Source organism: Salmo salar, chromosome ssa24, assembly GCF_905237065.1.
Source record: "Salmo salar chromosome ssa24, Ssal_v3.1, whole genome shotgun sequence".
Lineage (NCBI taxonomy): Eukaryota > Metazoa > Chordata > Actinopteri > Salmoniformes > Salmonidae > Salmo > Salmo salar.
Window position 1 is genome coordinate 7,743,669 of NC_059465.1, and position 25,760 is coordinate 7,769,428.

Genomic DNA, 25,760 nt, shown 5'->3' on the forward strand with positions numbered 1-25,760 from the left:
TATAGAAATATATTAAGCTAGCTAGCCTTTCCAGCTTCCTACATCTCCATGTGAAATAATCAGATTTATAATGAGAAAAATATACTTGTATACAACACTCAATCTTGCGTCTGTGTAGAGCGTGTAGTATGCTTTAGGGCTAGGCATCACTGAGAACATGTGTCGGGAAGGGGAGCAAGGGAGGTGTCACATATTAGAGAGAGGAGGAAGGAAAGAGGAGGGGTGTGTTTGTGGGAGTAGGAGATATACTTTAGAAGTCAGGAATGTGTAGTGTGTCGGGTGACTTTCCAAGTGGAATGTTTTTAATGTGTGTTTTTTCCCCAGCGTGGATTTGTGCCATTCTCATGACTTTATGGCCGTCGTAGCTGTTTTGATGCAGGTCTAGCCTCGTTTGCCCTCTTGTCACTGTTTGTAATCCCCTTCCTAATGTAGAGGGTTGTCCTTACAAACACACTCCGCCTTAAAGAGCTGACATTGGCTTTTCAATGGATCCCCAGTACATTAATCTTCACACACACTCACACACACACACCAACCCGTTACATTCATCTTCAGCCAAGAGACCGTTGAGGGACTTCTCTTGGTAATTACGCACGTTCATTTCCATGCATATATAATTTCTCTCCCATTAATGAACTCCACACATGGATTGGAGGGGATGTATAGACCAAAGCCTAGTTTGAGGCATGTGGTTTCAAACATAGGCTAGCCAAAGCCCTGCTTTCCAGATAGTTCAGTTGAATGTCCCATGGATAGTCAAGACAGCCATCCTCTTGCCAAGCTACACAATCACTCAACAGGCCAGTAAACTGGCTGGGCCTGAAAAGTCCAATTCAATCAAATTAGACTCCATTTTGTAAGTGATAGTTTGGAAATGATTCTTGACGGATCGTGTGGCAACTAAGTGGCGGCTTCACCCAACGAGACCAGAGTAGACTGTCATTTCAGCAGCCGTAGGATGACACCTCCAATCATACACAGACGTGAACACACACACACACACACACACTCCATCCTGATGATTAATATACAGATTTGCAGTCACATTTGCATGTCGAAGTAATTGAATTGAAATTCACAGAATGTTTGAAAAAAAAAAAATATATATATATATATATACACACACACACAGCCAGGTGTATAAAATTATATATATGTCATTTTATACACCTGGCTGTGTGTGTGTGTCAGCACCTGTGGAGGACAAGGCCTTTGCTCTGTTAGAGGGGTCACGGCCCAAACAGGGCCGCCCTTGGTGCTCAGCTGTGTTATTCCAGCCTGTCCCTCACCTAGAGCACACACAGTTTAACAGCCCTAAAACAGCGGCCCTTGCTTAATGCATTGATCTGTGTTTATGATCTCTGTACGGGGTCTTCCTTATAGGACCACACACACTCTTCTCTCTCTAATAAGCACCTCTTATGCCCCCCCCCAGTAAGACTGCACACATGTGAGGTGTACACCCTAAAACCTCTGATTCTTTATTTTCTTCTCATATAAACGTAGAAACTAAGCACTTTTGAGGTCATTTCAGATGGATGACAACATTAAGGGCTGAACAGATTGCTCACTCACTTTTCGACGGGTTCCTAGTTCCACCCAGAACTCCAAGTGTCCATCCCAAATGGCACCCTGTTCCCTGTTTAGTGCACTACTTTTGACCAGGGCCCATACGGATATGCATCCCAACTCTGGTCCTACAGTAGATCTTCTTTCAGGCCAGATGGAATTCCAGACTACCAACATGCTCTTTAGCTACCATAGGGTCCCTCTGGCTACCATAGGGTCCCTCTGGCTACCATAGGATCCCCTTCTATTGCTTTCTTCTGCTAAGCTGAAATTGGGGTAATTTGATTAGATCTCAAAGCTAAAGGGGCGAATGAGCCTTCTCTTCTCTCTATCCTCTTCTCTATAAAACACACACACACACACACACACACACACACACACACACACACACACACACACACACACACACACACACAGGACTGTGTCATATTATATCGAAGTGACAGTTACTCATAAACCAATTCAGCAAATACATTTCATGAACCACCCGCCGCTGTGGCTGAATTGTCTGCATTGACTTGGAAATATATGTATGATGCTCAGTCTAATTTACCCCAGTGGTTGCAAACTGAGAGCTTTTGTGCTTAGGCAAGCAGCCTCCCAGCCTCAACTAGGTCTCTTAATGTGGGAATGCTCAAATCCTATATAAAGCCTACATTCTTCCTCCTGTGGGTCGGAGTGGGTTAATTCTGGAGGGGCTTTGGCCTCTCCTTCTCCCTGAAATAAGATCAGGGTTTTGGTATTTTGGGGGCCCCATGTCGTTGAATGAGAGGAAGGAGGGCTTGTAGCTGGTCGAGAGAGCTTGCTGGCTTATCACCACTCATACGGTTTCAAAAGCAGAGAGGGAGAGAGAGTATCTAGGCTAGTGCTTTGATGTGGGCCCCCAAGTGTATGGGTGGTCCAGGGGCCCTGTGGGTTTACACATACACTCACTCTCTACTGCTTGCATACACTCCTCCCGTTTTCACTCTTCACTCACTCTCACACACACACACACACACACACACACACACACTCAGGGTGTGCTTGAAGCCAAGTGTGATTTCACCAGACCGGTCATGAGGGGTTTCTAGGGCAACCTCACAGAGGCCTTGTTCTAAAAATGTCCGCCACGGTTCCTTTGAAAGTCCACCCTGGCCTTTCCAACACACAGCAACAGCCCTAAGCTGCTCTCTGCAGCTGCAGGTGACGGGAACACAGTCTAATAGCTAGCACATGAGATACTGAAGGCCTCATACCAACCAGCAGTTGGGGGAAGAAGAGTGAGAGAAAGGTGTGTGTGTGTGTGTGTGTGTGTGTGTGTGTGTGTGTGTTGTGCGTTTTCATGTTTTGTATGTGTGTAAGAGAGGGAGGGAGCACCCAATAAAGAGCCATGGCAGCAGTCTTAAAATGTGATAGGCTTTGGTGTTTTATTGTGTTATGGAATCTATCTGGACTCTGCTTTTAAGAGTTTGCCATAGGTTTTGTGTTTTATCAAGCTTTTGTTTGCCGTCTCCATTTGTATTCCTATTAACACTATTGGTCATTGTATGGTGTAGGTTTCTGGTCTGCTAAAAATAAGGGATAGGTAGGTGTTAGTTTTTCTACAGGCGTGTATCAGAGCTGCCGAGTTCTCTTTTTGAACCGCACATGTTTCTGATGTTCTTGTTATTCCCGCTCTTTGGACTGGGACTTGCTTGTGAAAGGTTGGAGAGCACACGCTGGACCTGTTTCTGAGCCGCGCGCGCACACACACACACACACACACACACACAGACGCACTGTTTTTAAGAGTAGCATTATTGCTCTGAGACGCGGCTTAGGCCCGACTCCTCCCGCCCGAAGGCCGTGGGGCTCAAACAAACAGCATGGGGTCTCACAGGTTAGATGACTACCTCTACCCGCTCCCCCATTTTCGCTGTTCATTCTTCATAAAGGGTTTATTTTAGCATGGGGGGGTAGGCTTCGGGGTTCCGACTCATTCTGTTGCGGTCTCGTCTTGTATGGGATGCCGTATTCAAGCCTCCTCCTGGTAATGCACGGCCCCATGTCGAGTAGCGGCGGCAGCTTTGATATCCCTGTTATTACACTGCTGATATCACAGCAAGCCACATCCCTTTTGATAAGCGTATTTATGCATGTATGTCTCCACTTGGCCCCAATATGTTTTTCTCTCTCTTTTACGAAGCGCATAAATTAATTCACACCACTCTTGTCTCCCTGGCCCCTCCCCAATATTAATAAATGCATGATCTCACGCTGGCCGCGTCCCTTTCATATGCTCATCAGTGTGTGTTTTAATACCAGCGCTAGCAGCCCTGCCCTCCTCATGCATATTCATAGTGGAATAATGCCCCCGCCTCTGGAAACGCAGCGCTCCGGAGGAGATCAAACACTATTCAAATGAGCGGGTTCCATTATTGATACACACACACACACACACACACACACACACACACACACACACACACACACACACACACACACACACACACACACATACTTTGCATCTCTCACTCTCCCTATCTGTGCTGCTATCGTTGTTGACCCAACCTGCCACAGGACGTCAATCTGTACTCAATGTGGCCCTGCTTTCATGTTCGGAGAATATGGAATATCTATGCACCCCTTTCATAAGGTTAAGGAAGGTTTACGTGATCCTTACGCGTGACATGCCTTTTTACTGAGAGGACATGGCTTCGTCATTTTAATTCAATAAAATGTAAATTGCTTAATTAACATCTCCCTGATGCTTTTGTGTTGTTTAGTGGTTTTAGACAGGGTTGGGCTTCTGTGTCCTAAGTCCTGCATGATGTCCCAATCATAATGGGCTTGAAATTCATATCCCTGTCTTTTTTTCCCCTCTCCTCTTTTATATCCTATCTCTCACCCCTCTTTCTTTCACCTCTCCTCTTTTATTTTATAGTGGATTCACAATAAAGGATTGTTGAAATGAATTATTATTTATTTTTTCTTCTCTCTTCCCAGGGTTCCATCTGAGTGGTACGGTAACAGACCCGGCCACGTCCTCTCAGCCTGAGATGGTCTGCAGCGTGAGCGTCAGCTTCGACCGCTGTAAGATCACCGCGGTGACCTGTAGCTGCGGCAACAAGGACATATTCTACTGCGCCCACGTGGTAGCGCTGGCCCTGTACCGCGTACGGAAGCCCGAGCAGGTCAAACTGCACCTGCCCATCTCAGAGACGCTGTTCCAGATGAGCAGAGATCAGCTGCAGAAGTTTGTCCAGTACCTGATATCAGTGCATCATACAGAGGTGTTGCCCACCGCACAGAAACTGGCAGATGAGATCCTGTCAACTAACTCTGAGATCAACCAGGTCCACGGTGAGTGTGTAGGCCCCGCTGAGGACATTGACTGTGCTAAAGGTAAAGGCTGGGCAGATCAATGCTGCTCATTAGTCTGATCCTGCCTGTAAATTAAAGCTCTGTCCACCTCTAAACAACACTAAAAACCTGGTCTTTATTTACCTTAGAGAGACGGGTAGGTAAAGGGGTAAAAGGATGACTGAAAGGTTTCTACAGCTCCACAAGTTACCTTAAATTAGATTAGAGTTCTTTATTAAACAAATCAAATGTAGAATGTCTCATTGTGTGTTTGTGTGCCTGCCTGCGTAGGGGCCTCGGACCCCAGGGGCCAGTGTGGATGATGAGAAATGTGTGTGTAACTAACCTTGCTCTCTGTCTCGCTCTGTGTGTGTGTAGGGGCCCCGGACCCCACTGCAGGGGCCAGTGTGGATGATGAGAACTGTTGGCACTTGGATGAGGAGCAGGTCCAGGAGCAGGTGAAACTCTTCCTGTCACAGGGAGGATACCATGGCTCTGGGAAACAACTCAACCTCCTGTTTAGCAAGGTAACACCACACACACATGCCCATCAGACACACACATGCCCATCAGACACACACAGGAGCGTCAGACACACACACACTCCCCTCCTCTAGACACTCACCGCGTCTCTATGTAAAACTTTGCAATGACTATTATTACCACTGGAAGAGGCTGAAACGTTGCATTATATCTCCTTTCATATATAAACGCATTAACATCAACATCGCATTTCTCCCAGTGTATTTCCACAGCCAAGTTGTTTCTGTTCAGTTCAAAGCCACTGTTTCTCTGTTAGTCTAAAGAGCCATTAGCATGGCAGTCGGCACATACATTAAACCGTACAATTGTTGAGGTTTGATGTTTCTTTTAGCCCTTGATGTATACCTGTCTCTACACCAGATGAGTGTTAGTCTGGCTGATGTGCCAACCTCAGCAATATGATATGCTCTTCTAGTGTAGATTTAGCCTAGCGCTAATGTAAAATATTTACTCTGTGTGCCAAAGGACTTTCACCTATGTTGTGCACTATTTTTTGATAATGGCCCATCTGGACACTGGTCAAAAGTAGTTCTTATAGAATAGGGTATGGACTTTCGTCAGAAATAGTGCGCTACATATGGAAAAGTGTGCCGTTAGGAACACAGGCTAAAGCCTAGCGCTAATGTGAAATATTTAGCCTAGCGCTAATGTGAAATATGTAGCCTAGCGCTAATGTGAAATATGTAGCCTAGCGCTAATGTGAAATATGTAGCCTAGCGCTAGTGTGAAATATGTAGCCTAGCGCTAGTGTGAAATATGTAGCCTAGCGCTAGTGTGAAATATGTAGCCTAGCGCTAGTGTGAAATATGTAGCCTAGCGCTAGTGTGAAATATGTAGCCTAGCGCTAGTGTGAAGTATTTAGCCTAGTGCTAATGTGAAATATTTAGCCTAGCACTAGTGTGTTGACCACTATGTAAATACTGGCTGGCCATTAGAACCTCCGCCCCTAGTTTTAACATCTGCCTGCATTAAGCTCTACATACATACATACATACATACATATACACACACACACACTGATGCTGTCCTCCCTGTCCCATAGGTGAGGGAGATGCTGCGTATGCGTGACTCTAACGGAGCACGGATGTTAACACTGATCACAGAACAGTTTATGGCCGACCCTCGCCTGGCACTGTGGAGACAGCAGGGCACCACCATGAACGACAAGTACAGACAGCTCTGGGACGAACTAGGTGAGTGTATATACACACACACACACACACACAGACACACACTAATGAACCGCAGGATAAATTCACATTTGCAAACAAACATGCATGCTCACACACATACAGTAGGCTACTTTATGTACTGTACATCTTTACTGATAGACAACACAAACGGCAACCTTACGTACTGTTGTATTTATCATTAAACTCTGCTGCCGTCTTCTCCACACGCAATCACCATACCATACTCCCTTTATCTCTGCTTAATTATTTATTTATCGACTTTAGATAGGAAGCACTCACATGTCCACTGTGGCCTTCAATACAGATTACTTGTATACACACACACACACACACACACACACACACACACACACACACACACACACACACACACACACACACTGATTGAGGTTTTGGGGTTATGCAGCCTATGTTATGTTAGTTGTGCTCTCCTGCTAATGTGCGAATGGGGACAAAAAAAGTCTCTGGATGTCAACCTCCTATTTTCATTTCTGTATTTTCACATTTATTATTCACTATGTTGACAGACAGACAGAAAGACAGTTTTCTGCTTTGATTTTCTGCTTTGATTTGTATTTTTAGAAGTGTAACAATGCGTTGACGTCCAGACTCTGAGTCCTTCTCTGACTGCTTGATATGTGGCAAATCCTGCCTCGCGGCTCGGCTGCTTTCCACTTTTGTCTTTTAGTCCTCGTCAGGGCCGGCTACTTCTCTCCTCTCATCCAGACACCGCCGTCCTTCCTTCATTTCTCCTCTACTTCATCTCTGTTGGCTAACCACCCCGTTTCCTTTTTTTTCTGACCATCTGTCCTTGTTGCTCTCTCTCTCTCTGCCTTTCTGAACGTTTTCATCCCCCTTTATGTCCATCAATCGTTGCCACATCATAGTGTGTGTGTGTGTGTGTGTATTAGCTGATGTGTTTTTGGTTTGTCTCTGTGACACTATCGTCCTACATCTTCCTGAATGTGTTACGATATCCATGGAGACTTCTTCACTTTTAGTCTTGAGTTTGTTTCTGTTTACCTGGTATTGATGTATGCAGTGTGTGTCTGTGACGGTGCGTGAAGGACAAATACAGTTCCCGCTTTTCAAAGAGTTTGTCGACAAGAAAGGTTCGTGCGTCAGCGCAAGACTGTATCTACAACTACAAAGTATCCAACTCCCTGACGTTTTTGCGCGGGGGGGGGGTGATTTTTTTTTTACAGAATATCTCAACTTTAGATTTCTTTGAAAAGTTGGATAAACTTTAAAACCCATCTCTAAATAACAACACAACAATAGACCAAAAAATGTGGGTCCAAAACAAAAGATTGACGGGGATCTCTTTTTTACCTGCAGTTTAGTTTGGTTCTGTGGGTTTACCACCTTCAGACCACTCTCCTGATTTTAGCCTGAAGTCAAACATGACCTTGGGTGGGATAAGACCTAACCTGTGTGTGCGTGTGCATGTGTGGTTTGTGTGTGCAGGTGCCCTGTGGATGTGTATCGTGTTGAACCCCCACTGTAAGACGGAGCAGAAGTGCTCGTGGCTCAGAGAGCTGAGGAGGTGGAACAGCGTGGACGTGTGCCCCTGGGAGGATGGTAACCATGGCAACGATCTGCCCAACCTCACCCACTCCCTGCCTCAGGGTGCCCATGGCAACCAAGGTGAGAGACGGGACTCTTTCTTTCTCCACATCAACCCTCCATCTTTCTTTCTCTCTGTGTATATCTGTCTTTCTTGTCTTCTCGGTCTCCCTCGCTCCATCTCTCTTTTTGTTAGCCTGCAGCCAACGTTTGAACTCTCCCTCCCTCCAGTACCCTCTCCCACTCCATCCCTCTATCCCTCCTCCTCCCTTCTCTCTTCTCTGTTTAATGCGAGTCTCTCTCCCTCTCCATCCTGTCAGAGTCGCGTCCCCACAGGACGGTGTTCACACGGGCAATCGAGGCGTGTGACCTCCACTGGCAGGATCGTCACCTGCAGCACATCATTGCCAGCGACCTCTATGCCAACTACTGTTACCATGACAACCAGGACGGCTCGCTCTTCGACACACGTGGATGGCCCATGTGGCACGGTGAGTGTGTGTTTGAGAGTGTGTTTTTATTTTTTGTGTGTATCGTGATGCTTGGTGTGTGTAAAGGGGAAACGGAGGACTGTGTGTCAATATGTGTGTTGTCTTATGTCAAGTGGTCACATTTTGCCAAAAGCCTTATAGAAAGGGATAAAGACAACATTAGTTCATCTCTCTCTGTCTCTGTGTCTCTCAGAACACGTCCCGACGGCTTGTGCTCGGGTGGACGCCCTGCGTTCCCATGGTTACCCCCGCGAAGCACTTCGATTGGCCATTGCCGTGGTAAACACACTGCGGCGGCAGCAGCAGAGACAACTGGAGCACTTCCGCCGACATAAGAAAGGTCAGACTGCACTTATTAGATGACGTAGGACTGCTATAAAGCCCTCAATGGACTCTTATAAAGCCTCATAAGTGCAGATATAGAGCTCTGTTACATACTAAAGTAGCAGTGTCAATGGGGTTGACACTATGTTACTATGTGCCCTGTAGTTGACATGTGTTGCATCCTGTCCGTGACAGAGCTGCTCCATAAAGCCATCACCTCCATAACCAACATGGAAGGCTGGGTGGGTCACCCCCTGGATCCCATCGGCACCCTGTTCAGCACCCTCACTGAGACGGGACGGGGGGCAGAGGAGGGGGCCAACACCTGCCTTGACCTCTCAGGTACTAAAAAGAAGAATCAATCTAGTCTTCTTTGTCTCCATCTTTTGATTCTACTCTTCTCCTTTTTTCTCACTCAGATGGTCCCTCTCTCAGCCCTTGCTTAAAAATTCCCCTTTTCTTATCCCTCTGTCTTTCCTCTCCTAGTAAAAAAAATTGTCAAGGCACACACTAAGCTAACCCGGTGATATGGAAAATTACGAGCTGGAGGTCTTGGGCCCGTCCCAAATACTTTGACCTGGGACGTGGTCAAATGTGCAGTCTATATTGAATAGGGTGCTGTTTGGGACAGACTGACCCTCAGTGTTGTGGACTAGGAGGGAGGCTCCAAACCTCAGAGAACACTGAAAAACGGACTACTAGGTACTGACCCTTTGTGTCTCTCTCTCTCTCTCGCTTAGATTGTTCCAGTGTGGTGAGTCGTGCGGAGCTGCAGCGGTTGCCAGTGCAGAGGTTGCTAGGCGAGGGCGAATCATACGGGGCGCTGGCTGTGGAGACTGCTCTGATTGGCTTAGGCCAGCAGAGGGTGATGCCTGATGGGCTGTACGCCCAGGAGAAGGTGTGTCGCAACGAAGAGCAGCTATTGGCCAAGCTGCAGGAAGTGGAGCTGGATGACACGCTGGTCAAGATCTTCCGCAAACAAGCCGTCTTCCTGTTAGAGAGTGAGAACACACACACACACACACACACACAGTGTCCTTTTACTTTGGTTATCGGATAAAGCGTAAAATAATCTGCCATATGGTTGTTATGAATGTGTGGAGTATGTGTTTCCATGGCTGAGCTGTAGCTGTGTGAGGTAAAACGAGAGCGGGCTTTTGGTCTCTCCTTCCCTCTCTCCTTCCTTCTCTCCAAGCATTGAGGCTCTATGCTGAAGCATATTTCACTCCTCCATCTCAATATTTATTATCTTATTATCTTTCATTCAGTGGGGTAAATATAACTAGAACCGCCTTAAGCCAGACCAAAATAAGCCTCACACAGTAAAACTAGCGATGTGTCGGCAGCCACACACACACACACACACACACACACACACACACACACACACACACACACACACACACTGTACTGACATCTTGTACTGGGACAGAATGTGACTGCTGTGGTTTGGTTATGGGAGTGGGAGAGATGGTAGACCCAGCCCTCAAACCTCCAGTCCCACCCTAACCCCTGCCTCTGCCCAGGACGACCACCCACCTCTGGGCTGGTTGGTAATTGAGTCCCAGGCTCTAAGGCCTAAGACTGCTGGAGACTGTAATGGGGCTTGTGGTCGGGGGGCGGGGAGGGGCTGTTCAGTCTAGAATAACCCAGCGGAGACGAGGGGGAGGGAAGCCTAGTCTGCACATCTGGCCATATGGCATTCACCACGTCATGGTGACCGCTTTGTGCTGCGTGGCCTTTTCTCCTCTGGACTGAGACTGGGAGGAGGAAACTATGATAGCCACTGTCTAGCCACGCAATAATACACACACACACACACACACACACACACACACACACACACACACACACACACACACACACACACACAAACTTATAAGTATACTGTACTCACACATTCTCCTTTTTATACGGCACCACAGACCGAAATATAATGAAATGTATTTTCTATTTTTGCATCTGATATTTCAATGTTCTTTTGATTTGTTCCAGACTGTTTCACCCTACTCTCTTCCTGTCTGAAACACACTGGCCTGTGGGTTAACATGTTCTTCCTCCCTCCGTGTGTCCCCAGGTGGGCCATACAGTGGCCTGGGAGAGATTGTCCACAGAGAGAGTGTTCCCATGCATACCTTCACCCGCTATCTCTTCACCTCTCTCCTACCTCACGACGCTGAACTGGCGTACAAGATTGCACTGAGAGCCATGCGGTGAGTCTCTCACCTTATCATTATTTGTGTTTTGTGTGTGTGTGTGTGTTGTTTGTGTTGTGCGTGCGCTGTGCATGCGCGTGTGTTGTGCAGATGGGGCGGCTCTGTTTTGATGTTCGTAGGGGGACCTGGATCAGTGCATATTAATGATGTTAATGAGAGTTTAATTAGTGTGTGTGTAATGAGCAGGCTCGCACACGCCTGGCCTACAGGGACAGGACAGCTACGTGGCTAACGCTAACATCTCTCTACCATTTTCACTTCTCAACGAGCTGCGCTTTGAACCATGCTAACAATGTGGTGATGCTAAATGAACGTGAACGAGGAAGAGCTACGTCGCGTACGGAAAGATGCAAGCCGAAGCAGAGGCTGGAGTGTAATGAAAATGCACCGCAGCATTTCCACAGGGCTCCAGCCCTCCCCAGTCCACTTCTCCCCCCACCCAGCCCTGTGGAAGGGGGTGAGGTAGAATAATGTGGCCACTACTTCGAGCTGCTCCAGGGTCCTGGTTGTCTGACTGCTCAGCACGTAATGAATGTGTGCAATGTAGCGTGGTGCTGCCGTAATATGATAGCAGTGTGTGCTTTCCCAATCCCATGGGAAAGGTGCTGCTGGTTAAATATAGTGCTAGGTAAAAAGACTGGCTTTTAATGGCCCATTACAACACTATCATAGACTCAGACAGCCTCTCCTTATTCACACCTCTGCTTAACGCTACGGAGGAATTGATCTTCAGCTCAAGGAACGTACAATAGGCACACCCATCTGATTTCACTAGTGCAGGGCGGATGGAATATTATGTAGAAAGACATGATAATACCCTCATATTGTTAACGCTTCGGGAGTTTTAGATTGATGAAGATGCATATCCATCAAGATGTTCTAATGTCTCTACCTTGGAGCCCTGACTCGTCTTCGCGGTGGCCTAGGGAGCGTTTTGTATAAAGAAGAGATCTCGAGTCGAAGTCTTCCAGCGGATGCCGTGATTTGATCGATTTGGGGAAGTGAATATAGACGTCTGTGAAGCGTTTACTTTGTCTGAGGATGAAAACCAGGAAGTAGGAAGTTCAGTCGTCTCACCGATGTTCACCGGAAACCAGGACCAGTCTATGAAGGAACCGGATAGTTTCTCTCTTTCACATCCCATCTATGGGTCGTTCCACCAATTTATAGGTGCCTTTTTTTGCGTGGTGTTAACTAGGTGAATAAGTAGTGTAACTTCTTTACCAAATGTTAACATTCTGTCATAAAGAGCACCCTTTTAACTTAATAAAAAAAACATGTTTTCCCATTTCAAGAGGTTAAATAAAAACAAAGGACTATAGTAAGTGCCTGCAACTTATCGGGTAGGCAGCAGCCCGCCTGGTTTTCAACCTTCCCAAGTTCTGTCATTTCTCTTAACCAGCACTTGCACTTGACCCCACCACCACAAAACACTAGAAAATTGCCATAAATAGTTAGAACTAGCTCACCTACTTTTTAAACTATAATTGACTATTAGATGTTCAATATATCTTTTTGAAAAAAATGTTTTTCAAAAGTTATGGTTTCAACATATTAAAATGAGAATTCAGTTCACGTAACAGGGTTGACCTTAAAATTAGGGACAGGTTTTTTTTCTTCAAAATTAATCACACATTTTTTATTATTTTTGTCATTTTTTAAAAGCTGCAGCTACTCTTCCTGGGGTCCATGGGAATCACATTAAATAAATAATAATCTTCCGAAATGACATTGTCAAAGCAACAAAAGTAACTAGGACTTTACAATGATGGTGAAAACTTGAATCAATGTTGGAGTAAAGTGGGTTAAACTTCCTAGAAGTCACAGAGGACGCACAGAGGGACATGTCAAAATGCAGAATTTTGGCAGTTTAGCAAGTCTTTATTCATTATTAAAAAAAAAAGGTAAAAAGATGTATTGACATTTTTCATGCGGTCCATATTAAAGGACACTTCATTTAATATAACAGGCTTTTAAAATGCAATATTCGTGCACAATTTCAGAGCCCCTTGCCCTGAGGCCCTGGCACCCTCGCTCTTGAACACCTCTGGTGTGAAAAGTATTCAAAGCATCCCGTTGTGACGTTTCACACGGCACTATAGTGCCACAGGACCAATCGGGCACCGTAACTGTCCTCATCAGTGGCTTGGGACTGAAGGGTGTGTTACGGCTTACTGTTAAATGGATACACGTGTCATTGTAAAAATGGGACTTTTACGGTTCTGTTTTGAGTATTTGCTGTAAACACGGCATTGAGTGTTTTACAGTGTCATCGATATGGTAAGATCATAATGTTTATGGTTGATGTATAGCCTAGCTTGTGCGTACATATACCTGTAGTAGGCTGTATGAGTAGGAGAGACAGAGAGAGAGAGAGCAGGAGAATACTAGCCCTAGCAATGGATTTGTTTTTGAGGTGGAATAAAAGATGCAGCTTCAGGAAAAGAATGTACGATTTTCACTCAAACATGGAGTATTTTCCAAGCTTTGGCTTACCGAAGCTCCGTAACCAATTTCGGTAAGTCACACAAAGACAGGAATGTTGACGAAGGCTCCAATCTTTAGGGAATGCCTTTTTTTGTTGTTGCTTCGTTCCACCCCATGAATGGTCCAGAAGTCGTCGTCGTCGTCCCCCCCCCCGGTGTGGTGGTGCTTTTAGCAGCTCTTTAGATGTGTTTGGAATGAACCCCTTGTTGCTATGGCATCAGCACGTCTTCCGTTTCACACCGAGTCTGTGTTCACACTCACACAGCTCTCACCTTGCTTTTCCCCCCACCTTTTATCTAGCACGACTGTTGGCCAGACCAACCCCTTATTACCTTGTCTAGGACCGACAGGCTTCAGATCAAGATGTTTTAAATACACATTTTGTTGGTGCTCACGTGGAAATTGTATCTCTGGCCCTTTTCTCTGAAGTGCGTGCGCAATGCGTGTGTGAGTGTCCGTGCACCCGCGTGCGTGTGTACATGCGCTGATGTGTGTAAGTATGTGTTTGATGTGTGTCCAGCCATAGAGGCCTGGAAGGTGAATCCCCTAATTTCCCCATGGACTCAATTAGCTTTTGTGATTGGTTGATCTGCCCAGGTTCTCTTCTCTTTCAAAGGCAGCGAGACCTTTGAAACTGGGCTGGAAGAAGAGGGTTGAATTAGAGATGAGCTGCCCACAGTAGCAGACATGAAGACGACTGTGTGTTTCTGTGTGCTGTCAGTCTGTCCTATAGGGCCTGTTTAATACATTAGCAGGTGTTCCAAGCCGATGTCTTCATTAACAGCAAGAAAACAGTCGTTCTGCTACAGTTGATTCATTTCTGTAATTAAGGACTAGGTTGGAAGTACATTTCAGTAATGGGCTAACAACCGTAATGCACTCCAGAACACTGTCAGAACCTTGCTGGAGGTCCGTTTGCTGATTGCGCTTTGTGCACGCGCCTGTGTGTGTTCGTGTGCGTCTGTGTGTGATCATAATCAGCCATATGGTTTTTCTGTGCTTCTCAGGTTGCCTGTGTTGGAGTCCACAGCCTCGTCAGGTGACCTGTCGCGACCCCATCACATGGTGTCTGTGGTCCCCAACCGCTACCCTCGCTGGTTCACACTCTCCCACATAGAGTCCCAGCAGTGTGAACTGGCCTCCACCATGCTGACCGCAGCCAAAGGTACACACACACTTACGTACACACACACTTACGTAAACACACACACACGTCTGTAAACACACACACGCGTACGTAAACACACACACATACACATTTGGGTTCCTTTGTCATTGTGCTGTACGTGTGTTGTCCCTGTTGTCCCAGGTGATAGTTGTAAGCTGGAGACAGTGTTAGAGTCCATCCAGAAGAACATTCACTCCTCGTCTCACATCTTTAAACTGGCCCAGGACGCCTTCAAGATCGCTACACTGATGGACAGCTTGCCAGACATTACACTGCTCAAAGTTTCACTGGAGCTTGGGCTACAGGTACACAAACACAGACATACAGATACACACACACACACACACACAAACACACCTCTTTGCCACTGCTAACCGTCTCTCGTTCATCAGGTGATGAGGATAACCCTGTCTACGTTAAATTGGAGGAGGAGGGAGATGGTACGGTGGTTAGTTACCTGTGCAACCGAAGTAGGTACGTGTACACCGTTTTCCCTTTTGACTTTCTATAATATAGTACAGATTTAGTTCATGGACAGGATGAGGGCTTGAAAATGGATTGTCTTGTTATTCAAATTACTCTGCTAATCCCCTGACTTCTCCCTTGTGTGTGTGTGTGTGTGTGTGTGTGTGTGTGTGTGTGTGTGTGTGTGTGTGTGTGTGTGTGTGTGTGTGTGTGTGTGTGTGTGTGTGTGTGTGTGTGTGTGTGTGTGTGTGTGTGTGTGTGTGTGTGTGTGTGTGTGTGTGTCTCCCAGGTGTGTATGCGTTGGACAGCATCATGCAGAGTTGGTTCACCCTCTTCACCCCGACCGAGGCCACCAGCATCGTGGCCACCACCGTCATGTCCAACACCACCATTGTCCGCCTGCGCCTGGACTGTCACCAGCAGGAGAACCTGGCCTCCTCCGCCCGGACCCTGGCCCTGCAGTGTGCCATGAAGGACCCCCAGAACTGTGCTCTCTCCGCCCTCACCCTCTGCGAGAAGGACCACATCGCCTTCGAGACGGCCTACCAGATCGTCCTGGACGCGGCCGTCGCGGGGATGAGCTACACGCAGCTGTTTACGATAGCCAGGTACATGGAGCACAGAGGGTACCCTATGAGGGCGTACAAGCTAGCCACGTTAGCCATGGCTCATCTAAACCTCAGCTACAACCAGGACACCCACCCGGCTATCAACGACGTGCTGTGGGCCTGCGCTCTGAGTCACTCGCTGGGAAAGAACGAGCTGGCTGCCGTCATCCCCCTGGTGGTGAAGAGCGTGAAGTGCGCCACGGTGCTTTCCGACATTTTGCGGCGGTGCACGCTGACCACGCCGGGGATGGTGTCGGCGCTGCACAGCCGCAGGAACTCTGGGAAGCTGATGTCGCTGGACAAGGCTCCGCTCAGGCAGCTGCTGGACGCCACAATCGGGGCCTATATCAACACCACGCACTCTCGCCTCACGCACATCAGCCCGCGGCACTACAGCGAGTTCATCGAGTTCCTGGGGAAGTCCCGGGAGACGTTCCTCATGGCCCACGACGGACACATCCAGTTCACCCAGTTCATAGACAACCTCAAACAGATCTACAAGGGCAAGAAGAAACTCATGATGCTGGTAAGGGAGAGGTTTGGCTGACCAGGGTCGGTCCCTCGTACTTTTCTATTAACTCGAGTCTGCCTTTTTGAACTTCTTTTGGACTTGAACATGGACAAGTAAAGAGAGAGACGAAGCGAAAGAAGGAGAGAAGAAATGGTCAACAGAGCCACACGGTATTATCGTGATTTGCTGTTATTGTTATGAACGTTATTACCATCATTGCTATGTGTACAGACGTGTTCTATTTTCAGAAGAAGAAATGTGTCAAGTTGTGAATGTTGTATTTCTTTGTGTGTGCGAGAGGAAAAACAGGATAACGAAAATGACATTTTCTGTTTTTATTTTTTATTATTAGCATTTTTTTTATTGTGTTTTTTTATTTTGGTTTTATACTGAGTATATGTTGTCAAGTGGCTAAAGGCCCTTGTGCAAAAGCGCTTGTGTAAAAACGCATTGGCAGCCTCAAAGAGACACTATGGCTTTAAAACCACACAGCACCTCTTGGCTATTGGCTACCGAACGTAGGATGCACTGCACAGCTTGGCTCCTTGAGAAAACCACCATTAGCATTTCTGTTGACTCGGCACTTGCGTTTTCTCTAGGTCATAGGCATGAGATAGGTTGTAGAATAATGCTCTTAACAGACTCGTTGTTTCAGATGTAGTAATAATGAATATCTGTTAGGTTGAGGACGGCAGTACAGGACTACAGTAATGCCACGTGCACCGTAAGATGAGGATATGGAGTATTATCAAAAGCGATTACTAGCATTTGATGTATTATGGCAGATGTATCCCAAAATGTACTTAGAACCCATCAAACTTGTAATTGTGGCTTTGTTTTTTTGGTTGAAGTCTTAAGATAAACTGTTGCTGGAGACATTGTCTCATACCTTCTTCAGTTTAACCCAGTCTTTGCTAAATTTACTGTGTTGGTGTTTCAGAAATGGAAGAAATCCATTAGAGATCAGGTGGATCGGAATACTAGCCTGGTTACCTGACTGTTTCTGTACTCAGAAGACTAGCCTGGTTACCTGAATGTTTCTGTATTCAATGCTACAGTACATCGCTGCCTTGGCAAGACAACCAGACACAGGTTAGCTAAAAAAGAAACAGACCGGCACCGAATAGTGACCCAGGCTACTGGAAGATGTGTCGGGCTGGGTAACTAACTACAGATCATGGTTATAGTTGTGGAGTGTCGCTCCAGAACGGGCCAGTGTCAATGCTTTCTGTGCGTGTGGAACCATAGAACAATTAGAATACCATTAGAATTCGGGTTCTAATAGGCCTCTTCTATGTGTAGAACCTTCAGCAACTGTCAACAGACGTTCTCAGGGATTTCTCTAAAACGAAAAGGAAAAAGGAAGAGCGAACGAGTACAGGAAAACAAAAACGTGACACGAGCAAGCATTTATTGTACTGTGTGTATATATACAATAGTATAAGTCTGAATATGGAGGATTCAAAAGTATACGTTAACTAAATTATACAGAGTATTCTATGTAATGTGAAATACTTGAAGCCGCTGTAGCTCGCTCTTTTTCTGTTAGTCTTTCTGTACTTTTATTTACCACGGAACATGGCAGAAAGACTGAATTGGCTAATGGAGGGTTGCTGTAGGCTCACAAGTAGTGTCAGTACTAAAACATTGGCTGAGATTATTGTACTGGTATCGACGGTTCGATTGGTATCTATTCAAGTTATTAGAGTACCGTGAAACTCTGTTATTGTTTCACAATTAAGAGATGTATGTATTTGACTGATGTGCAGTATTCCAATGACACTGTACATGGCATATGGCAACCTGAGCATAGATTTTTCATAACATTGATCAGCTGTTGAGAAATGACTTTAGAGCTCTAACTTTAGACCAATACCTGGCTAACCAGTAGTGTGAAATCTCTGGTCAATCAATGACACAGATTGATCCAATAAAACCAGAAGGACTGTGACCCCCGAGGACAGGAATTGTGCTCCGCTGCAATGTACTACAGTTCTCCTCCTGTCTGCTTGCATCTGAACATGGCACAGACCAAGTGTGTCTCTCTCTCTCTGTATAAGGTCGGCAATTGTACTCATAACTTGCCTTGTTTCTTTATTTTTCTTTCTTTCTTTTTTTTGTTGAAGCGCTTTCTCTTGTTCTTTTTAAAGAAGAAACAGCCTTTTCTCTTGCCTTGTCTTAACACTTTTTTAAAGTAACCAAACAGGAGTTCTAACAACCAAACAAATGTGTTCCAAGAAGTGAAAGCCAAGTCGCCTTGGTCCCAGCTTTAGTGTCCTTAATTAGTAACTGAATGGGCTCTGTAAACTGTGCTTTTAACAAAGCATTTCCTCGTGTGTTTGGTGGAAAAACGTCGTCCTGTGTCTCTCATCCTCTAATGAAAGGATTTCCTCTTTCTTTCTAGCTGTTTTATTATTTTTTTTGTTCTGTTCGTGTAGGAAATAGAATCTTCTGTTTTTCCATTTTATTTATTACAATGATCCATGTATACATGCTTATGAAATTAAGATTTGATACACCAATATCAATTTATTTATGTAACTAAAATCACTGTTTTATAATCTTGTTAATGAGTCGCTTGATTTGTGTTTTGTTTTAATTAAAGTTTTTTTTTTTTTTAAGGTACATTTTGGCCTCCTTGGTTTTGTGAATGGTTACAGTACATCTCTTTCTGAGGCACAAGGCTGTTCGACAAGATGTGTTGGTCGACATAGAAACAGACCAGCGAGTTGAGCTCAATCAGGAGAGTTTGGATCAGCAGCAACATCAACCACACCAAAAGAAGAAAATAATTATGCAGTTTTAAACTATCACCTCTGGGTGAATTAATACAGCAGTATTAATTCACATCCATAGTTTGTGAATCAAGATTTAGGGGAGCCTAGGCCAGTCCCACAAACCTGTACAGTGTGTTCAGAAAGTATTCATACCCTTTTGACATTTTGTGTTACAGCCAGAATTCAAAATTGATTATATTTTTCTCATCTACACACAATACCCCATAATGACAAACTGAGTAAACACATATTAGAATCACCTTTTGGCAGCGATTACAGCTGTGAGTCCTTCCTGGTAAGTTTCTAAGATCTTTCCACAGCATTTGCCCATTTTTCTTTTTTACATTTTTTTCAACCTCTGTCAAGTTGCTTTTTGATCATTGCTAGACAGCCATTTTCAAGTCTTGCCATAGTTTTTTAAGCTGATTTAAGTCAAATCTGTAACTAGGCCATTCAGGAACATTCAATGTCATCTTGGTAAGCAACTCCAGTGTATATTTCGCCTTGTGTTTTAGGTTATTGTCTGGCTGAATGGTGAATTTTGAATGGGAAGCAGACTGAACCAGGTTTTCCTCTAAGATTTTGCCTGTGCTTTGCCCTATTCTGTTTCTTTTTATCCTTAACTCCGTAGTTCTTGCTGATGACAAGCATACCCATAGCATGATGCAGCCACCACTATGCTTGAAAATATGAAGAGTGGTACTGTTGTTGGATTTGCCCCAAACATAACGCTTTGTGTTCAGGACCTGTTTGCCTGATTGCAGATACTTTGCCTTATTGCAAACAGGATGCATGTTTTGGAATATTTGTATTTTCGTACAGGCTTCCTTCTTTTCACTCTGTCATTTAGGTTAGTATTGTGGAGTAACTACAATGTTGTTGATCCATCCTTAGTTTTCTCCTATCACAGCAATTAAACTCTGTGACTGTTTTAAAGTCATCATTGGCCTCATGGTTAGCGGTTTCCTTCCTCTCTGGCAACTGAGTTAGGAAGGACGCCTGTATCTTTGTAGTGACTGTATGTATTGATATACCATCCAAAGTATAATTAATAACTTCACCATGCTCAATGGGATATACAATGTCTGCTTTTTTTAAATTTGTACCCATCTTACCAATAGGTGCCCTTCTTTGCGAGGCATTGGAAAACCTCCCTGGTCTTTGTGGTTGAATCTGTGTTTGAAATGCACTGCTCGACTGAGGGACCTTACAGAGATGAGGTAGTCATTCAAAAATCACGTTAACCACTATTATTGAGTCCATGCAATTTATTGTGACTTGTTAAGCAAATTTTTTATCCTAAACTTATTTAAGGTCGCCATAACAAAGGGGTTGAATACTTACTGACTAAAGACATTTCAGCTTTTCATTTTTTATTCATTTGTAAAAAATTTTTTTTTTAAATCAATAAACACAATTCCACTTTGACGTTATGTGGTAGTGTCAAAAAGAAAAAGTCTGGAAAAAGTCTAAGGGTGTGAATAGTTTCTGAATCCACTGTATGTAACAAACATGTATGTTCCATTCCCCACAGTGTTGAGAGAACATGGTTTATCAGTCATCGTGTGTGTGTGTGTGTGTGTGTGTGTGTGTGTGTGTGTGTGTGTGTGTGGCGTTAAGGGAGGGAGTGGGAACAGGTGGTACCTCAAGACTACAGGCAGTCCTGACAGCCGTAGGGTCCCTAGACTCCCATCCCTCATTAAATATTGACACAGAAACACTGGAACTGTCTGTGTGTGAACAGTAATGAAGCACAGACACACAGAGGTGGGCACAGCAACGCAGCAGCACAAGCTGTGTGTACGTGTTGGTACAGTAATAAGGTACGTTTGTCCACAGAGATATACACACAGATACTTCACAATTAATCACAATTACATCAGTCAGAGGGAAGTTAGAGCTGTCCATTTGTTGTGATGTGATGGATACCTTCTTGTGACATACTGTTGGTGCTTGTGAGTCTGTAATCCTGTTGACAATGTTGCCACACCATCCCAATTCCCCAAAGTGTTGAGAGAACAAGGTGTGTGTGGTGGGGAATGGCCATAGCATAGAAAACCGGTGCAGTGCAGGTGTTAATGATGTCCCTTGGGTCCCTACTGTACAGCAGCTTGTACAGACCTGTCTCACTGTATACCTCTAATGAAATCATGATCACACACGGCCCCCTTGTGCCAAAAGCCCTTTTCCTCCCCATCAACATCAATCTCACACACATCTCTTTATCTGTCCCTAACACACACACACACACACACACACACTCTAAAACATCTGTCAAATCACGTTCAGATATCACCCTAATACTTGATGTCTATACAGCAAATTGGCCAGTGTTACCTAGTGTTGATTTTTGAGTAACATTTCTAGTGTTGATTCAGGTGTTAAATTAATTCAAAGTGTTAAATTAAAACTCATTGGTGCAAAATAACCCCAGTGTTGGTGTTAATAACCAGTTAAACCAAAACCATGCAGATCATATTTCCCAGCATGCTCTATTGCAGGTAGCTTTTTAGAATTGTTTGTTTTCAATATCTATGTTTTTGCATGTACATTGATTCATTAGCGTTATGCTACTCAAAAATAAATAGGATACCATTTTCTAAACTAATCCAATCTGTTACTTGGATTTATTGCACCCATTACTGAAATGTTGTTCCAGTTTAGCTGGTTTAGGCAGTTTCATATCTTAGTATTCCCAACCCGACATTCATTATGAATGCAAATGTTGGATTTCCCCACTCTGGCTAGATTACAATAGGAATTACACATCACTTTGCAAGCCATCATAATGTGACTTGCAGGCCTGAAAACCATGAGTTTCAGGCCACAGTATTATGGTAAAACTAGGCCCTCAAAATAAGCTCTAATTAAAACCCCCTAGAGTCAATGTCCATGCTCCCACAGAACTGTAATTTCCATAATAAAAAAATTCCCATAAAAATCCTGTCAGTTCAGGGCTGAAACATAATGAATGCAACAACCATGTCTCTGTCACTAACAAATACAGTCATGGGTGGTAAACTCTACAATTCACTCAACGGGCAAGGCACTCTGGGAAATATGCAAATAAGGCTTTACACTAAACGGTGTGTTCATTTAACACTGAAAAGGTATAGCCACTGGACCAGTGTTAAATTTAACACAGTCAGTGTTAAATTAATACTGGAGAATTTGCTGTGTAGTTGAGAGAAAACCATTAGTACTATACTGTAAACATTTTGCGGATACATACAGTACCTAATGTATGCTTAATTGCATCTTATCACAAGTGTCGGTGGAAAATCAGTGATACTACGGAAAGAGGTTGTGTGTATATAGTATGGAGAGTCTTGATGCATGTCTTTTGTCAGGAAACGAGGTGGCACCTTGCAATCAATGGACTCCGAAAGAAGTGCCAGCGTTTTCAAGGTGACCCTTTTTTCTTTCTTTCCCCCCACATGGTCCTTCGAGACAGATTTGAACCAACAACCTACCAAAGGATAGCATACAACACCCTCTAAAACGATAGTGTGTATGCTCACTAAACCACCATCGAAAAAGGTTTTGGATAGTGTTTTGGTGATCAGTGGGACCTCCTGTTCTCTGGCTGTTTTAATTTGATTCCCCCTGAAAAGAGTTCCAGACCTTTATGGCACAAGAGAGAGTTTTTCCAGCCTTTGTGCCATAAACCACCATACAAGAGGAAAGATCATAGGCCTACTCATGATATGCTAGCGAGCAGTGCTCCCAGCAGTTTGGTCACCAGTGGGACTGTTCTTCTTTCTCTTCTGAGAGAGCTGTTACAGTTTGATCTTCTTCTCTCCCCTCCACCAGCCCCGGGGCGTCTGATTAAATGCTAATTAAAGCCGTTAGCCATGCTATCGCTGGCGCTAACTCCTCTCTCTGTCACCGAGATTAATGCCCCTCGTTTATCATTCTACCTCACCGGCCCGGGATACCTGCCCACAAAACCTGATCAAGACATCCGTTCCCCACTCCCCTCCCGCTACCTGCCTCATGGAGATCGAGGAGGTTTTTAACATTTAATTTGAAAATTGCCCTCAATTACATCGACAGTGAGCGACCACTTGCTGGAGCGCTCTCTCTGGTTGAGTGGGAAGGGGTTGGCGAAGCGGGTCAGTGAGCGCGATGAGCGATACGGGGACATTAATAAAAAGAGAGAAGTTCATTTCAAGCCGAGGGGACTTCAGTGCGGGAGCAGCTCTCATTATTTAACTCCAGTTTTATTTAAAGGACTTTATTTAAGGGTACCAAGTTAATATGTCCTCCAGGACAGAGAGTTAAAGCGCCTGACACAGTGAGAAAGTTAGGGCCATAAGTTATACCCCGTGGAAACACAGTAGACTCATCTTTTTATTCCTTTTGACAAGTAGACCTTTTCAAGCATAAAAGCCAGGATAACTTTTAGAGGCGTATAAACTTGATAGAACAGTGTTAGACGGCACATTGACTTTTATACTTTCACAATCATTGCCTCACAAAAGGTAGAGTATGTTCCAGTAGAACTCATCAGAATGGGTGGATGTTATGCATAGTAACAGGGCAGCCAAGTGCAGCTTGAACAGTCCCAGGATGATCATTTCATTTAAACAAGAGAACCTTGTCCTTCAGAGTCCTGATGAATCTCAATTTTGTATTTCTCATGTTCATTCTGAAATAGCAGAGGGGGACGAGACTTTGAACCTAATACTATGCGGTGATTGACAGGGATTAGCTGGAGTCGGGTTGGAGCTCAGGTTGCCATGTGATCCAACGACCCTGCGTTGAAAGCTGTGAGCTACAATCATTCGCCTTTTCAATCTCTGCATAAAACTATAAAAAAAAACACAAGCTCAGAGTTCATGAACAGAACAATCAACTGCTAATATAATATCTATAATCAGGATCAGTGCAGTGAAGGTCATCAGTTCCAATGCAAGTAGCCATTCTTTCTACTTGCTCTTCATATCTCTGCTCCAGTATAGTACAGCATTAAAAATCCTATGCCATAGTGCACACCAGGAGTCAACTGTGGCAGTAAGACACTCCCATCTCTCTGCTCCACAAATGGCCTACCCTTCTGGCTCAGAAATGTGCTGGGCCCGAGAGTGTTGCTATGAAATGGTTTCCAAGGACAATTAACAAATATAAGGACATTTTATGTGGCAGTGACCAGTTGGCAAAAACACTTTCTCACTTCATCTCACACTGTCAGTGCCAGGACATTGCTGGATCTGCATCCAAGCCTCCTAAATCTCTCTCCCGGTGTTTAGAATCCTGTTATATGAACAGGGAGAAATGGAGGAAAAACCCACTGCGCTGCCCAGTCGTCCTCTTAATGCCTTAATATAATTCTCCTATTGTTCACTTTAATGCTTTCTACATTTTATTGTCTCACAGTAAAGGACCCTAATAAAGAATATTTCTGATTATTCAATAGAAGCTACGGTATGGAAGTCGGTCAAAGGCATGATCAATAGCATGACAATGGTTAATGTACTGTACTGAGCTGGAGATATACCCCGCATTAAAAAATACGATAGTATACTATGGTATAATACTTTGCTGTAGTATTCAATTTAGTGTATACTGTAGTATTTACAGTTAACCATAGTATAAATACTGTAGTTAAATAAAACTGTAGTATACTATAGCAATGAATGTATTGTTTTTGTGGATTGTAGTATACTGTAGTATTCACTGTAGTGTTTTTGTGGACATTACTGTAGTATTTACTATAGATGTTTTTGTTTTATCTTTGACATAGAAGTGGAGGCTTTCTCCTTCAGGAAACCTACCAGAGAAATACAAAAATATCAATTTTTCACAACTTGTAGGTAGGTTGGACAGGGGTCTGAATGGAGAGTTCAGAGCTTCTGCTCTTTTCTATAACCTGTAGGGAAAACAATATATGGTCTATATGTGGCATGTACTGTAGGTTTCTCACTTTTATAGGTGGCACAAATTGCGATATGGGGGAGGGGAATGGACAGGGTATATGCAAATGAAATACTGTAGTTTTTACTATAGTTAAAGTGTAGTGTTTTTGCGGATAATACTTTAGTATTTACCATAGAAAAGTGTAGTGTTTTTGCAGACTAGAGTTTTTGCTGACTTTACTGTGGTATTTACTACAGTTTTTTTGTGTGGATAATACTGTAGTATTTACTATAGTATTCTACAGTATACTACAACATTCTATAGTAAGTACTACACATGATTGTGGGATACTACAGTGTGTAGTGTCGTATTCAACAGTATACTACAGTTTACTATATAATTCTAGTAAGTACTGTGGTATTCTATAGCAAATAAGAAACTGAGATTAGCTCTGCTTCTCTCCTCTGCAGCAGGCATCCTGTGCCCAATGAGCAGAGACAAAGGAAGGAAAGAGAGGGATAGAGTGAGAAATAAACAAGGACGTTCATGTTCAGTCAGTGAGACTCACCAACAACGCATGGAGAGCAGACCTGAAGGCTACAGAACATCTAACCATGATCATTTACATTATTTCCCTGTGCTATATCAACTGGGGACAG

General features: G+C 44.3%; 1 protein-coding gene across 4 annotated transcripts in view; it reads left to right on the forward strand.

Moving 5' to 3' along the window:
• LOC106585158 (zinc finger SWIM domain-containing protein 6) overlaps positions 1-20,180 on the forward strand; it is a 47,904-nt gene extending 27,724 nt beyond the window's left edge. Inside the window, exons 2-15 of one of the 4 annotated variants that reach the window (XM_045706720.1) lie at positions 4,537-4,893; positions 5,272-5,420; positions 6,479-6,629; positions 8,097-8,276; positions 8,516-8,686; positions 8,880-9,026; positions 9,176-9,352; positions 9,751-10,011; positions 11,088-11,223; positions 14,721-14,878; positions 15,023-15,186; positions 15,274-15,355; positions 15,636-16,480; positions 19,088-20,180. In XM_045706720.1, coding sequence (XP_045562676.1) covers positions 4,537-4,893; positions 5,272-5,420; positions 6,479-6,629; positions 8,097-8,276; positions 8,516-8,686; positions 8,880-9,026; positions 9,176-9,352; positions 9,751-10,011; positions 11,088-11,223; positions 14,721-14,878; positions 15,023-15,186; positions 15,274-15,355; positions 15,636-16,480; positions 19,088-19,198 — 3,089 coding nt within the window. In that variant the 3' untranslated portion in view covers positions 19,199-20,180. Of the gene's footprint in view, positions 1-4,536; positions 4,894-5,271; positions 5,421-6,478; positions 6,630-8,096; positions 8,277-8,515; positions 8,687-8,879; positions 9,027-9,175; positions 9,353-9,750; positions 10,012-11,087; positions 11,224-14,720; positions 14,879-15,022; positions 15,187-15,273; positions 15,356-15,635; positions 17,342-19,087 lie in introns of those variants that run through there. The other 3 variants (XM_045706721.1, XM_014171057.2, XM_014171058.2) reach the window with 3 other exon arrangements.
• The last annotated feature ends 5,580 nt before the right edge of the window (positions 20,181-25,760 follow it).